General features: G+C 49.1%; 1 protein-coding gene across 11 annotated transcripts in view; it reads right to left on the bottom strand.

Annotated features, from left to right (window-relative positions):
- TMEM269 (transmembrane protein 269) overlaps nucleotides 1-14790 on the bottom strand; it is a 36376-nt gene extending 21586 nt beyond the window's left edge. For 2 of the 11 annotated variants that reach the window (XM_039509486.1, XM_039509490.1), the window contains exon 1: nucleotides 2517-2617. Coding sequence is in view for 2 of the 11 variants with exons in the window: in XM_039509481.1 (XP_039365415.1) it covers nucleotides 10393-10417 (25 nt within the window). In the remaining 9 variants the exon portion in view is untranslated. Of the gene's footprint in view, nucleotides 1-2516; nucleotides 2618-2741; nucleotides 2982-3022; nucleotides 3141-10392; nucleotides 10464-13296; nucleotides 13378-14724 lie in introns of those variants that run through there. The other 9 variants (XM_039509481.1, XM_039509485.1, XM_039509482.1 and 6 more) reach the window with 9 other exon arrangements.
- Nucleotides 14791-16788: the final 1998 nt, after the last annotated feature.

The following is a 16788-nucleotide window of genomic DNA, read 5'->3' as shown; positions in this document are numbered from 1 at the left end:
TTCCTCTCTATTGTGAGGACAGTGCAGCCAGGTTGCAGGGAGTGCTGCAAAACATCCCAAGCTTGCACTAGCTGGATTTGGTGTCTACCCAAGGTGAGACTTTTGTCTTCCCTATGTAATTTTGCAGAAGAACCTCAGGTGATCCTTGGAGGATTCCTATCCAGGTACTGACCCAGCCAGATCCTATTTAGCAACATACTTTGCAAGATGGGCATAATATAGTGCATGTTTTATGTGCTAAAACGGTATTTTAAGTGAACAGCTCTCTTCATTCATATCCCAAAACACCAGTTAACAACTCCTTAGTTTGGTGCAACAAGTGGACATCACAATTCATACTATACCTCTCAAATGGAACACATCTGTGATGTTTAAAGACAAAAAAGACTTCTTTGCCTATAAATTATTCCATCATCAGGTACTATTCCCTCTAGTGTATTGAACACTGAACATTCACACACAATCCTTCCCCTACTCAATAATCACCACCCGCCTGATTTTATTTGATGCTTTTGTTGGAATTCAGCAGCCAAATGCAACATTTAACAAGAGACCCTCACAGAGTCTTAAATTTAAAAATCTAACCACTGATATCCAGTTTTACTCCTTTAGCTTTTCCAGCTGAATTAAACAAAACACTTAAATATATTTAAGGAACAATCCCTGATGGGACAGCTGTTCTCCCCCCACACCAAATGGACCTTTCCCCATCTCTATGATTTTCTGTCACAGTTGAGAGGTAGGCCAAAAATTATTGCAAATGTCATGAAAGTGTTTTGTGTTCATACACACAGGTGGATCTAGCTCATGCTAGAAAATTCCCAGAATGAGCCTTGCAGGTGTCTTTTGCTTAGATGCCAATACTGTTACAAGTCCAAAATTTAAAAACATCCAAGATCTCTGCTGGGATTTTTTTTCATTATTATGGTTTGATGTACAACAGCTGTTCTCCCCCATTATGAGCTTCTTCAGAAGAAAACAGAACCTCTGAACTGAATCTGCCAGGCAGCTCCTTGCTGGGTTTTTTTTATTCTACCACTGATACTGGCTCAAGTTTTATTTATTATCAAAGTTATTTTTATAAGGAGTATACAACAAGGTCTTGACTGAGTGTTAATGGAAACCTATCAAAGACATACGGGCCTGATTTTCCCCTCAGTCATGCTGTTGTAAATCCAGAGTAACTCCACGAATGTCAGTGGAATTACACCAGCATAGATGAGATGAGAATCATGCCCTGTGCAATCCTTCACACCCGGGCAAAGTGGGTATACATGAAATCCACCATGTCAGATGTTTCCATTCTCTTACACTCACTTAGGGCCTGATATTGCATTCCCTACTCAGGCAAGGCTCCAACTGACTTTAATGAAGCTTTGCAGAAGAAAGCCCTGAAGGATGCAGCCTTTGCACACTAAACCTGACTAACTCTTGGGATGAATGTCACCCCAGTCCCAAGGGGGCCTGTATAAGCTCCAGTACACCACTAGACCCTAATGAGGGGCCTTGGTTAGACCATCTACACTGGGATGACGGTCACTCTTTATAACCTCATTCTTACAAGATAAGTTTGAGAAAACAGAATATCCTAAACCAAAATTAGGGCATTCAGGAGATGTGTCTTAAAAAGGAGGGCTTAGCAGGGTTGTTATATAGATTAATTCTTTGCATCACTCCATAGCTATAGGGGGATTAGTTAAGTCAGGCCATTAAATAAAGGACTCTGAACCTATTATAAGCCTGTACGGTGACATCAATGAAAATCCAGGCTTATTAACAGGGCTGGCTTTAGGCCAATTCCCTGGAATCGGTCCCCGCACCTTAGGCGCCTTTTTAATTTTTTGTACTCACCCAGTGGCGGTCCGGGTCTTCGGCGGCACTTCGGGGCAGCATGTGTGTGGGTGTGTCTGTCTTTCACTCACTCCGGGTCTTCGGCATCATTCTGGCAGTGGGGGGTCCACAGAAGACCCGGAGCAAGAGAAGGACCCTCCGCCGCCGAAGACCCAGACCGTCGCCGGGCATTCGAATCGGGCCCCACAGTTCCTAAAGCCGGCCCTGCTTATTAAAGTAGCCTCACAACTGTCACCACTGACCCTCCTTCAGCCCACAACATCTGGAAAGAAGTGTCAGGAAAAAATAGCAGGATATATTCCTCAGCTCCACACTAGCAGCCAGCTTGATGGTCTTCAGTCAGATCCCAAGTGAGTACCTTTGAGGGCTACCTGGTGAATTTCAAGATGCTTCGAGAGATATTCTTGGTAGCTGTTATCCAACAAAGCAGCCATCAAAACTGATAATTCCCTAGATGTATGAGACAGACCTTGCGCACGTACATTACGCCAGTGGAGGTCCTGACAGCGTGACAGAGAATGGACTCCAAGTGTAAGTTTGAAAATTATTTGTCCTCTTCCTCCCCTCCCATTCCCTGCTCCCATGGAGGTCAGTACAAGTTTTGCCATTGACTTTAATGGAACCGGACTGGGCCCTTAAGTTATAGGACCTGATTCTCATCTCACCTCAGATGCACACAAGTCTAACTTCCATTGACTGCAGTAGTGTCACTCAGTCATTCTGGTGTAAGTACGAGCAAACACCAAAAGTAACTCCACTGACGTCAAGTTACAGTGCTGTAAAACGGATGAAAGTGAGAGGAGAATCAGGCCCATAGGTTTATGTTAACTTCTTTCAGCCATGTCACAAAATAGGGACAGACATTTAGTTTAAATAAGCTAAATCCTTACTCCAAACTCCCCTTTGATTGGATTCTAGCTCAGTTTTGCTGGTGTAGATCCAGAGTAACTCTGACAGGATTACTTGTCATTTTGAATTTACATCAGACGAATGAGATCCGAATCCAGTTCATTAACGTGAATTGTCAGAATAAGGGCTGATGGATATGGCCCACAGAAGTGTATTTTTGAAATATCAGCCCATCCCCTGAGAGTTAAAACTTAGTTCTTCTGAAGAGCCCTGTCGAGTTAATGAAAACTCCTGGCCCAATATGAACTGTGCGGTTACTAACCACCTCAGAGTTGCTGCAGACAGGAATCCTCCCCAGCAGAAATCTTGGATTTTAACAATCAGTGAAAACAGAGAAAAGCAGCAACAAAAAGATTAGAATCTTGATACCCAACAATGCTTTTGGCATCACAATGGCCAGCTGCTAGCATCAGCAGTAACAGAACATGGAGAAAGGGTGCTCAAAGGGTTTACAAAAAAAAAACAAAAAAAAAACCAAGTATGAAATTGGCATTTCTTTACCTTTCTGTTGTAAAAAGGGGATTATCCACTGGCCTCCAGTAAGGCAAGTTTGTTCCACTTTTGAGCAGTGTCTTTCACAATAACCTGTGTACACTTGCATCAACTGTGATTACTTGGGGGAAGGAGGTTAAAACATTCAACCAATGAGTGTTAACTATCAACATCCCACTCCCATGTCCACAGGGCCTGATTCTCCTATCGCGTCAATGAGACTCCATTGGCTTCAGCAATGTTTCCCCAGTGTGACAGGAGGATCAGGCTCAGTGTATCTGGCGTGGTGTGAGGCAGTCTAGCCTCCCCACATTTAAGGCACAATCCAGCTCCCATTGAAGTCAGTGAGTCTTTCCAATGGAGGCCGGATCAGGTCCTCATGCCACATGGGCCTCTCCTGTGGAGGTCAACAGGCGTCCTCAGCATAGGCCAAAGCAGGCTGGGCTCCTGCAACTTCCCTCTAATTGTTTATATCCATGTGCAGAATGAATTTTGTTATGTGCACCAATATACAGGTGATGTGTGGTGGGGTTGGGGCCGAGGGGTTCGGAGTGTGGGAGGGGGCTCAGGGCGGGGGCAGGGCGTTGGGGGGGGCAAGGGCTCCAGCTGGGGGTGTGGGCTCTGGGTGGGGCCAGAGATGAGGAGTTTGGGGTGCAGGCTGCCCCGGGGCTGGGGCCAGAGGACTCCCCCCAGCCCTCTCTCCACCAGCAGCAGCTCCAGGGGGAGAGGTCACAGTGCCTCTCCCTGCTGACAGCAGCTCCAGGGCCAGGGGAGAGGCCCACAGCATCCCTGCATGCCCCAACTTGCTCCCCTCCCCCTTACCTCTCTCCTCTCCAGGCCCTTGTGGCTGTGCACGTGTGCGGCCCTTTATAGCCTGCTGTGCGGCCACGCAGCTTAGAGGGAACTCTGGGCTCCTGTATTTCTGAACACAGAACACCATTGCTAGAGATATGGCAATGCCTGTTTCTTGGAGCATTTCCACGTCAATGAGCTCATTATACAGGAATTGTCCCAAGAAAGATCAAGAAGGCAAATCCTCACTAAGGCTGTGGCTACACTTAGCACTTCAAAGCGCTGCCGCGGTAGCGCTTTGAAGCGCTAAGTGTAGTCAAAGCGCCAGCGCTGGGAGAGAGCTCTCCCAGCGCTGTCCGTACTCCACCTCCCTGTGGGGAATAACGGACAGCGCTGGGAGCCACACTCCCAGCGCTGGGGCTTTGACCACACTGGCGCTTTGCAGCGCCGCAATTTGCAGCGTTGGAGAGGGTGTGTTTTCACACCCTGCTGCAGCGCTGCAAATTTGTAAGTGTAGCCAAGCCCTAAGTCATCCGGGTTGCAAACGACACAATGCCTAACCTCTACCCTTCTACAGAGAAAATCTTCTTGTGGAAATGCCCACTTAAAATATTCCTCTCTGAGTTTCCAATCTTGAATTAAAAAACGCCCCCAAAATGTTAGATCAGCAAAATGATATTAAAAATGCTCAGGGAAACCTTGATGAATCTGAAGAAAAATTCTTTATGTCTCCATCCAGCTAACACTCATTGGTGCCAAGAAAGTGTCTGAAAAAGGGAGCAGGGGTTCTTTGTGCACAGCACACATAGTACTATGCAAGTGGGCTTCTTGTACGGCTGGCTTATTTTAATTGGGACATGTTTTAATGTGGGTTTAAAAATTGTTGCTTTTTGTGGCTTCCTGCAGGGACAGCTAGACAGAGAGCAAACATGCCTCTTTGTATAAACTGAAAACAAAGATGGCCAAGTTCAGATGATCCACGGTGGAAGAGTCAGAAAGATGTTTAAAACAATAAAATAGTTCTAGGATAAGTTTAGATCGTATTCAAACTCAATGTAAATCTAGCAGGAGGCACTCTTCTGGCTGAAATGAATATAGTTATTTCTCATAATTTACACATTGGCATATTGAAAAGGAAATGACAAGAGATAATGCAGGGTTTCCCCCAAGATTTTAGGTAAAGGTGTGGACAAGTTCCCAGATGTCTGACTATGCAACCCCAAATGTCCAACAGAGCATAAGTGGCTCTCTGCGGAGTTAGTTTAGAGCTGGTTAAGAGGGGAACAAGGGCTTTAAGGAACAGAGATGAATGGGTGGAGTTGGTGCAGAAAATGATGTCACCAACCCCTCCTTAGAGCTTAGGGGAAACCCTGCAAACGAAGAGGGGAGCGGGGAAGGCTCTAGAAGGTTTTCCAGTGTCCCTGCTGGGCATGCTCAAAGTGGTGCCATTGAGCAGGGGAGACAAATTCAAGGTCAATTCTAAGAGCATGCAGTTTCACCTGCCAAAAAGCCATTGTGGCCCAGACTCTCAGGTGATGTATACAGGTGTAGCTCCAATGACTTTGTGCCAATTGGCACCAGCTGAGATCCTGGCCCCGCAGGTGGTAGTTTTATAGTCTATGAATGATTGGTGACCTACCTCACTTACAGGTTCAGACACAAAGTGTGCCTGTTAAGGTGACACACACATCCCTTATTGGTCCCCTTCACTCAATTTTATACTGACAGTGACAATTCTCCACTAGGTAAGAGGGAATCTGAGTGACTTGCAAAGGAATAGGGGAACACTGTCTCATAGGAGGCAGGAGATTTTGCTTCTTGGAATAATGTTGCTGCAGTACACTCCTATTAAGTGGTGAACTGATATTTTTGTCTCCAATGAAGCAATTGTTTGTGCTACCAACCCAGAAGGGCCATCCTGCACGTTAGGGACCTACCAGATTCTTGATCACCACCTTGTACTTGAAAAGAGTGATCTAGATTTCAAAACATGAGGTTTTTTATGGAAGCATCGGAGCTTTATGACAGCTGGCATGGGTTGATGCAAAGGCTGAGTCTACGAACCCCTAGAAACTGTGGTCAGACTAAATTAAAGTAACTCCTCCCACCAATCTGGAGAGATAAACTCAGACAAGCCAGCATGCTTAGATGCTATGATCAATACATCTCCCTTCAGTTAATCCCATTAAAAGGGACATCAAGGTTGTAGATCCAAAGAGCTAACCTGTATTTGCAAAAACCTACACAATTCATTAACAGCTCCATACTTAAATGCTATTTTCTCAGATAAAAAAAAACCCATGCAAGTCACCCAGCAGTCATGCATGCAAGTTTCAGAGAACATAATTCTGATATGGGAATTTCAGCATCAAGCTCCCAAAGGGTGATTAAGCAGCAAGAAGAAAAATGGGACTTAAAAACCTCAGTGTCCTTTTAAAGGACAGATTTGCAGTAAAATTGTCCTTCGTCTCACTATAACTAGTTTTGTATGACTTCAATTAGCTCAGTCTACCAAGCAAAAGCCTTTCAGCAAAGTTACCTTTAAAATATGAACGTGCTTCCCCCTCTCTCACCTGTTCACGAAAGCATGAAAGGTGCTGCTTACAATGCAAGTTATCAATTTCCAGCCACAATTAAGAGAGACACATCGCACCTCTGTTCTCCAATAATACAGTGGCAAGATGACAATAGCCTAATTTTCCTTCCCTACCTGCATTATCATCCCCAAGGACCTGCCTCTTCACGGTCTTACATCTTGCGCAGTCATTTACACCTATGCAAATGGGTGGAAAACACTAAATTTCTCACTCACAAACTAGTGTTAATGAGCAGTAACGCCAATGAAGTTAATGGCATTACACTAGCTTTTCACCACTTAAAGTGCAATCAGAAACAGTTCCACAGGATTTAAACACTATCTCTGCTAACTCCGTTGTTCATGCTGATGTGAATGGGACATAATTAAGAGACTGTCTATTCCATTACGTTCTATAGCAAGGTCCCCTGATTTCTCTGGGACACCAATTCCAAAAAGTAGAAATTCTGAAGCAGCTTCAGGAAAATGTTATGGTTTCTTTTAAAGGCTTTTTTCATTTACATATGAAAATGCTTCACATAATCACTACGATAGCTCCTGCATTATTTATATCTACATTAAAATGAATTTGTTTTACACTCCCACAACATTTGCAATGCACTGTGTATGGGCAACTCAACTGCAGTGCAGAAGATGTCAGGGAGAAGCTGAGGTTTTGGCATGGGCTGAACATATTAGCTGAATTAACTTGCTAAAGTGAAAGAGTTAACAGCAAGAGCATCTGAATTTTCATCATCAGCCATTTATAGTCAACACGCCACTGACATGAATGGGGCTAGTCACCATCTCTCAGATGTTGTTCCCAGCGGGCTGCATAATCAGCAAGACGATTCTGCATTGATGTAGGCTCAGTTCACACTTAGAAAGTTATCTGGCAAACACAGGGGCTAGCACTTTTCAAAAACCGAAATACACTTCTGTGGCACGGGACAGATTCTGTGACACTGTCAAATCGATCGGTCTAATTAGACCTATTGAGACTGGGGAGACACTCAAGGCCTGATTCTCATCTCACTTATCCTGGTTTTATACCATCATAATGCCATCGACTTCAAGTGGAGTTTGCCCTGATTGACATCACTACCAGAGAGAGCAATCTGGGCTCAAGGTCACAAGAATGGTTCAGGAAACGTTTCAAAATTACATCCCAGGCACACAGGCCAGCACGGCTGTATTGCTCTCATGTAATCCTTCTGCAGTGGGGTGGGGAATTTCACCCATGATTAATTTCAGAAGGCAGGTATAACCTGATGCAGGTATCTTAACCCAATGGAGAAACTGCTCCACTGAGAGACTGTGAATGCTAATCTCATGCTCCAAATCCAATTTCAGTCATTCTGCAATCAAGCAAAACCAGAATTACATTTTTTTAAAGAAATTTAAACCTCACTCTATTCAAACATTAAAGACAGAGTTTTTGCATGACTCAGCTACATCAAATGTATTCCTTGGCCGTGAGAGGGAAGTATTTAAAATAGGATCCAATTCCTGTTTCCCAATGCAATCACCTCTCTAGTTCAAAGCAGACTGAGCCCAATGCTTACCAACTGCACAGGAGTACACAACTGCTAGTTCAAGCGGACTGCAGTCTGCTTTAGGCTAGCAGGGGAAAAAAGGATAGTAGGAGAGAAGCAGTTATGAGAGAATCTAACTGGCTCATGTAATAAGAAGCACACGGCAGCCTCTCTATTTGTATACCTCCAGTCCAGTGACTGTGAAAAAAAGAAAATACTCAGACATTTAAAAACTAGCAATATCACGCAATCCTGATACTGTAGGGCCCATTCAAGAAGAATTTCAAAGTAAAAATGCTCCCTTGGCCACAGACTGTTTTAGGGGAGCTGGAGAAATACTAATTCAGAACCTGTGTTTTCCTACTGTTTCCTCATTATGTGGAAGGCAGCATATTACGGCATAGGGAACTGCGATCTTGGTAGGTAACTGTACTGGGGGAGTTGTTTGGTAATTAGTAGTTACACGATCATTAAAAAAATCAGTTCATTAAAATCAGATTGTTAAAGTTCAGAAATAAAGATGGATCATGCCCAGGAATGGTTGCGTGAAAAACCTTCTAGAACACAGACATGGGAGACCAGCAAGGAAAGAGAACGCTCAAACCTATGTTAAAAGAACAACAAACAAACCAACCTCCAGCAATATCAAGGAAGGAATTTTATGGACATCACAGAATCACCCACATTAATGTTAAAAATTACAGACCAAATTCTGCCTTTGGATGCATATGCACAGCTCCTAAGGACTTCAGTAAGATTCGCATGCACCCATCCATCGCAGGATGTAATTATTTGGCTCCTTGGTCAGCCTATCACAAACTGAGACAGAAAAGGCCCTGATCCGAGAGCCATTAAATTCCATGGGAAGATTCTCCTGGATTCCAACAGGAAATGGATTGGGCCTCAAGTTCCCGAACAGTGTCAGGCTTAACTTTCAATCTCCAGGCTTTGTTCCTTGTCAAACCAACACTTACATTGCACTGGGGTGGGGGTGGGGAGTATTTTAACACACGTTAAAATGACACTGCGACCCCAGCAGGCCAGGCTGGCCCGAGTGTTAAATGATTATGTTTAATATTTTAAGCTCTTTGAGGCAGAGATCAAGTCTTCTGCTCTTGGGATGAAAGGAGCCTTTGGATGCTACCACCATTAATAAGAGGTCAAGTGTTATTTTTTCCATGAAGTACCGAAAAGAAGGGGAATGACTTTTGGCTGAATTCATCTTTTTACACCTTGTCTCAGTTGTACCAAAGTAAAAAAAAAAAACCCCAAAGCCAGTGGATTGTTAATCACAAGTCATTATTAAATCTTACAGCTCCATGTTGTGTAGTTCTTTGTGTGGCTAAGCCTGGTAGGCCACGTTGGAGCCCAAGGGCTGGCTGGCGGGGGGAGAGGGGAACTAAAGTCACCAGGAACAGGAAGGAAGAAAGGGTGTGGAAAGCAGGGCACAGTGACTCTGTTCTGTGCTCCTTTCCTCTAGCCACAGTCCCTTCACAAGCATCCACAGGATTGGGGCTCTGTGGAGTGCGATGGGGTGTGCTGGGACCAGATGCTCCACGTTAAGCTGGTGGATTCTGAGAAGACCTCCAGCTTCCCCTTCAATTCCTTGTCTAGGGCAGTATGGGCTGAATGTGTGGGAGGTGCAGAAACAGTGGCAGAATGGTTTCTGCAGGATTGGGGAATGAGGAGCCCTGGGACCACTGTCTGCCTAGGCCACAGTCCCAGGATCTGTGGAGCTGCAGTCTGGTAGCTCTGCAGGATTTCAGGCTACAACTCCTTCCCTCAGCTCAAACTGTAATCAAAGCCAGAAAAAGGGTCCCATTAAGAAAGGCAACACAACTTGTCAAGAATGACCAGAAGTGGGTGAAAAGTTTTGAAATTCTAACCCCAAAACAAGTGATGAGCAGGGGGCACACAAAACCGTTCAGATTCCCCTCATTTTCCAATCAGCTGCAAGAACTACTGGACAAGCTTCGTTGTTGTTGTCTTTGTAGTTTGTGGTCTAAAATGAAATCTTCTTTTCTCCCCCCGCCCTAATCTATACACTAACACACCTCTGGCAACTAAACATCTTTGTATGATAAATGGAACATCTGCTCCATGCTTCCTCTCTGGTTCCCAAGTTGTATGGATGCTGGTTGGTTGGTTTGTTTGTGTTTTCAGTGAAAAAACAGTCAGATCAGTAGATCAGTATGCAAAAAGGAGTAAAACATGCTCAAAGTGCTAAGAAGTACTCACCAGAAGGGGGCGACACCATCCACATCTTTGCTGAATTATTATGGGATGCTGCACTCTTCTACTACTGAAGACTAATAAACACATTTAGAGAGAGGTTAGATCATGCACACAGCATCTAGTTATCATTGCCCAAATTGCTCATCTCAGTTACCAAATGGGTATTATAAAAGGCCAATTAACTGGGGAAGGCTCTGCCAGCATCTAAAAACACCCACTTGGTGTGTGACTTGTTACCAAAGCAAAACAAAAAACACCTTCAAGAAGTGCCGTTGTACCAAATACCCAAACTTCCCTAGTGGCCGGAAGTACAAAAGCTACAAGCCAGAGATGGGCATATCCTTTGGAACTACACAGCTAAGCATTTCTGCTTACTTGCACAACACTCATTACCAGTAGGACCAAGCTTGCTTCACACTGTTCAACAAACAATGCTAGACTCCAGATCAGCTGACAGAAGCAGCTCAACTAGCAAATAGATTGATTGCTTTCCTGTCTCCTGTGCAAGCCCCCCCCCCCCCCCCCATCCCTGGGCTTCAGGTAGGAGCATTTGGTTCTGGAACCCAGCTGGGTCTTCCAACGAACCTAGACGAGTTGGGGGTTTAAATCCCACTGATATTTAGTGGGAGCAGAATTCCTAACCCAGCCTGCAGTAGGCTGAGAATGAACCTTCCTAGGACTGATCCGGGGACAATCCCACAGGGTATTACAGTAATTTCTGTACTGTGAAAGGAAGATCAGGGCTTGTGCAATTTCAAGACCAAACTTGCTTATACAAGAGAATCCCTGAGATTTGAAAGACAATTTACTAAGCTTAGAAACATACTGTAAAAGAAAAAAGAAAAAAAAACACCTTCCCTCTTACAGAGAAAACCTTTACGGAAACTGTTACTCTTACTGTATCTATATGTTAATTAAGTGGCGTAGATGAACTAAAAGTGATTTTGCTGTAAGGACCTGTTCAAAAAACAAGGTTTAAGCCTGAATTAAAGTTTACTCTCTGCTGGATCCAGTTACACTTCCTTGCAGTCGGAGACTTCCCTGGTATTTACACCCCGCAGTGCACTGCATTTCTGAAATCCCAGAGTTCAGCAGAGACGGCTCTGAGGTTTCGGAAGTGCAATGTTATTCTAGAGCATGGAAATGGGGAAGTTTTAAAGTGCAAGGATGAGTGAATTGAGGGACATTAGGACAATCTGGGGGAGGCAGCAGGGCCCAAGGGTGATGGGGAGCCCAGGGAGGCAGCAGGGACCAAGGAGGATCAGTGGGGAGCCCGGGGGACCAGCGGGGATTGGGAGGAGGGTGGGGAGGCATCAGAAGCCAGGGTGATCGGGGAATGGGGGAGGCAGTGGGCACCAGGAGTGATGGGGGTGGGGGCCAGGGAGGCAATGGGGGCCAGGAGCAATGGGGGGATGGTTGGGGGGCCAGTGAAGGCAGCATGGGTAGGGGGCCAGTGAAGGCAGCGGGGACAGCGGCAATGGGGGGGATGGGTGGGAGGCCTAGGGAGGCAGTGGGTGTAGGGGAGGCAGCAGGGACAGGGCAATGGGAAAGGGGGAACTTGCTGCAGGCAGCTAAGTCTCCATACACATGGATCTGGAAAAGTGGTGTGGAGAAGGGCTGGATGTTAGGGGAGGGCAGACTGCACATGTGACAGCTTTTCAAAAGTTTAGAGGGAAAGGGAAGGTCTGGGCTGGAGTTTGGGGATGGAAGGGGGCTCAGAAGGCTGGTGCAGTTCAGAGAAAACTTTGGAGCCCCGCTGTGGGACGGACGGACACACACACCATTTTTTATGGGGGAGGGGGGGGTCGATTTTTAGCCACTAACTCCCTTTGAGCAGCTTAGTCCATCACGGGCGCACCCCTTCCTTTGTAAGGGTCACTAGCAAATCCAGTGGCCACGGCAACGGACCCGGGAGGGAAAGGCCCTGCCTGTAAGGGACCACAGTGATCCGTTCGCAAATCACCCAGACAGCTCTTGGCTTGTTGCACTTCGGCCTGGGCGGCATGAGAAATCTCCCTGCCCCGGCAGGGAGAGGAGGCGCCTGGCTGGGCACCCGGGCCGGACATTCTGCTGCTGCTCAGTCTGCACGCTGAGCTCGGCAGAAAGACGCAGGTTTCCTCCGGGAACCCCCCCCCCCATGGGGTACAATAAGCAAGTGCCGCAGGCGGCTCTAGCTCGCCCCGCCTAGAAGTATCCCGAGAACTCGGCTAATCCGGGCTAGGCAGCCCTGCTGCAGACACAGCAGCCCGAGCCGTCCCGGGGAGAGGAGCGAGCACTGCCCGGCAGCCTGGGCCGGGTTCTCCGGTTCCCCGCGTGTAAATCTAGGGGGCGGCACCAAAGCTCCTGGCGCGAGACTGGTGTAAATCCGGTGAGGGCAGAGCAGAATCTGGCCTCGCTTTGCCTGCCAGCTTCCAGCGAGAGAACTTGGCACGGGCTCGGCTCCGCCTGCCCTGATGCCGCTAGCGCCGCTCACAGGCCGGGGCGGCGCTGGCGGTCGCTGTGCTATGCCCCATGCAGGTTCCGGGGCGGCCGAATGTGCTATTCCGCTTCCCGGGCTCCGGCTCATCTCCCTGCACTCCGGCGAGTTACGGCTGGGCCCCGGAAGCTGAGTCAAACACACCGCCCCGGAACCTGCATGGGGCATAGCGACGCTGCTTCGGACGCAGCGGGAGGCTTTTCCCGCGGCTGGCCCGGGCCTCCTCCGGCCGCGGGGGGACTCGGGGCTGGGGCTCCGGCCGCGAGGGAGGGGCAGGGGCTCTCGGGGCTCGCCTCCCCAAGGGCGGCTCCACCCGCCGCCCACACTTGCCCCGCTTGCATCCAAGCACTGTCCACAAAGACAGGCGCATCCTCACGACACCGCATCCAGCACCCAGGCATGGGAAACCGAGGCACAGAGAAGTGACTTACCCAGATCAGTGGCAGAGCCAGGATTCGAATTAAGCGTTTCGTTGCTCCCAGCCCTGTGCGGACAACACCAGCCTGACGCACTTCTTTATTTTATAACCAATCCCCTTCTCATAAATGCTCTGAGTCATGGACCAGGGTGGGGCTAATTCACAGGACAGAATTTTTTGCGAAACACATTGGATTAGCGGGGAGGGAGGAGCGCTGGAGATAGCGGGAGAAGTGGTTGGACCAGGTTTACTGCCTTCCACAACGGGGCCGGTCCCAGGGGCTGGAGCTGCAGAAGTGGGAAGATCCTGGGGCACTGAGACCGCAGGTATGTTTACGCTACCCCTGCACCAGAGGCACAGCCCAGCCCCAGCCCCGCCGCTACACTGGTGTCGTGTGGACACTCCAGGTTTTCCCATCGCTGCCGTAAACCCACCCACTCCAGACGCGGTAGATCGATCAGTGGAAGAATTCTCCCATCCACCCAGCTGCATCCGCAGTGAGGGTGAGATCGGCCACCTCCATTGAACAGGACTGAAGTTTGTCGTAGCGCTGGGTGATGCTAGGACCGCCGAGGGTTTCCGTGCGGATTTCGTTTTGTGTCGGTTTAGGTGCAGTTTGGTGTTTGTGCCTGGGGCAGAGCAGGGAAAGAAGCAAATCTTTTCCCTGCGAAATGGGCAAGACCTGTAATGCCGTGGTCAGTTCTGAATATGCACAAACCAGTTTTGCAGCGCTGACAGTTTTGGTGGGAGCGGAGAGGTGGCGTTCCCAGGGGAACGTAGTCGAGGGCCTAGATTCAACCCTTCAGAGACTGGGGTGAGGAATAACTTGGCACAAAGACATGGAGGGAGGTGGGGGCAAAGGCCCAGGCAGTTCCTGCAGCTAAGATCACTTAGGGGAGCATGCTGTGCCGGGGGGTGCGAGGAAGGAGCAATAGGCTGCTGCTAAGGGGAACCAAGGTGGCTGAGTGGGTCCCCGGGGGGTCAGGGGACAACAGGCTGAGTCTGGTGGGGCCTAGGGAGATGACAGGCTGCGGCTGGGTGGGGGGGGATCCAGGAGGGTGAGGGGAGGCAGGGCTGGGGGGGATGATGTGGGGCAGGCTGGGGGGGGTGGAGTGATGGGGACAGAATGGGGGGGCAGGACAGGGGAGGCTGGGGGCAGGACTGGAGTGTAGAGTTGGGGGTGATAGGGGCAGTACGAGGGTGCAGGGCTGAGGGATTGGGGGAGGACAGGGGTGCGGGGCTACCGGGGAGGGTCGAGGGTGCAGGTCTGGGGGTGATGCGGGCAAGCCGGGGGTGCAGGGCTCGGGGGTTGGGGGAAGGACGGGGGCAGGGCTGGCTGGGCTCCCCCCGCACGGGGGCTCGCAGACGCTGGGGAAGCTGGACAGCGCCCGCGGAGCCCCTGACCCGCCCATCGCCCGGCCCGGCCCCCAGCCGCACTCACCAGGGGCGCGGGGCTCCGCACTCGGACGTGGCTCGGGCTCCAGCTGCTGCTCCCGGCGGCCCCGCGCTCGCTTTTATACCCGCTCCCCCCCTCCATCCCCGGGAAAATTCCACAGGAAGTGACGGCCGGGGCCTCCGGGAGAGGGAGGGGAAGCAGCCCCCTGCACCGGCCCCAGCATCCCCTTCACCGCCTGCCAGCAGCTCCTAGAGCCCCTGTACGCCGGCACTGTGTCCCCCACATCTCCTATGCCTTCCCCCAGCAGCCCCTATATACCCCTGCTGTACTACCCGCAGCCCCCCCCCCATATAGATCCTCCCCAGGAACCTCTGCACACCCCCTAGGCTGCCCCCAATCAACCCTTTTATCAACCCTGTCACTATATCACCCCAATAGTCCCCTATACATCCCTTATCTTGCCCTCAAGCATTCCCATACTGCCCTGAGCAGCCCCTTATACTGCCCCATGCCACCCCCATAGCCTGCTATATTGCCCCCATACAACCCCTAACAACCAATTATACATCCCCTATTTAATCTCCCATCCTGCCCCAACATCTCCTTACATACCCTCCAATACAATCTCTATACTGCCTGACAAGCAGCCCCATGTACGTCGCTCTATAGGTAACCTTCCCATACTCACCCTGGAGCAGTCTGGCCGAGGTAGCCCCCTTCATTCCTCCACAACAGCCCTCCTGAGCCAGCTCCCTTGCTTAAAAAAAAATTGGAATTGCCCATGATATTTTTTTAATTTAGCACTGAAATTGTATTAACTTGCTGTTTAAGGACAGGTGGTTGTAGATAAAGAAGGTGAAAAGCAGCTACTTGAAAGTCTTCTGTTTGTTCGCAGGTCTTATTTCATTTCCAAAGGCGAGGAGAAAACCTCAGAGACCATCTACATCAGCACAGAATTCTGCTCACAAACAACCTCCTTTTTATTCACAAAGGGGACCTGGGGGTTGCCATGCTCAGTGTTGCAGTGCCTAACTTTTAGGTATCTTGCTACCTCGTGGAACCCACAGCCCCCAGTTAGGCACCTAGACAATGCATGGGCAGAGTTAAGTGCATAGGAATGGGATCCACAGAAGCCAGTGTGCTAGCCAGAGAGGGGTCTGGCCTAAGCCCCACCCCTCAAAGAGTGTGTGTGTAGATCAGAGGGAGCGCCCATCTCTACTTTGGGTTCTCGGCTGTGAGCCCTTTCCTGGAGTTAGGTGCCTAAGCCCTTCCTGCAAAAAACGGGCGGGGGGGTTGTTACTGTCTCCCCTTAGAACTTTTAGCCCAGGGGTCAGAGCACTCACCCAGGATATGGGACCTGGGTTCCAATCCCCATGCCTCAAGGCATATTTAATTGTGTATGCACCATGGAACTGTGTCAACAGAAGCAATTGAGGAGCCCTGGCCCAAGAATACCCCATAGGCCAGTGGTCAGGGCACTGTCTAAGGAGGTGGGAGACCCACGTTCAAATCCCTTCTCCACAGCAGGCAGAGGCAGGAAATGAACCCAGGTCCTGGGTGAGAGCACTAACCACTGAGCTAAACGTTATAAAGGGGGGTGTTGGCTGGGGTCCAGCTCCCTCCTCCCTCTCAGTTCCCAGACACGGTTCGCCAGAAAATAACAGTCCAGAGTCCAGTCTGCGGCAATGCGATGGGTTTACTGGGGCTAAACAAGCAAGCATATTCCAAAGCCCTTCACACCAGTAGGGCTTATCTGTATATGCCAATAGAGTTTTCCTCTTCCCCTCCCCCAACTACAGTTCTATACGCCGATAGAGCCCCTTCTTCTCCTGACCGCTAGCTCCGTACCCGACGGAGCTCCATCTTCTTGGCAAACTGGATGACACGTGTAATGCCCCTGCCCTGGTACCACCCCTTTCAGTAGATGGTCATGTTCTGTTCTGGGGAGTCTTGAGTCTAGGGGCAATAAGACCATCTCTTTCGTACTTGACAGGAGGGGAAAGGAGCGGGGTTACTTTTGGCCATGGTCACTATCTCGCAGACTCAATGTCTCTTCCTTACACCTTCCAACTGCTTGGTTACCATAGCAGCCCCTTGCTCGATTGGGTC

This window comes from Mauremys reevesii, linkage group 21 (genome assembly GCF_016161935.1).
Source record: "Mauremys reevesii isolate NIE-2019 linkage group 21, ASM1616193v1, whole genome shotgun sequence".
NCBI classification, from domain to species: Eukaryota; Metazoa; Chordata; order Testudines; family Geoemydidae; genus Mauremys; species Mauremys reevesii.
This window is presented reverse-complemented; position numbering and strand designations above follow the sequence as displayed.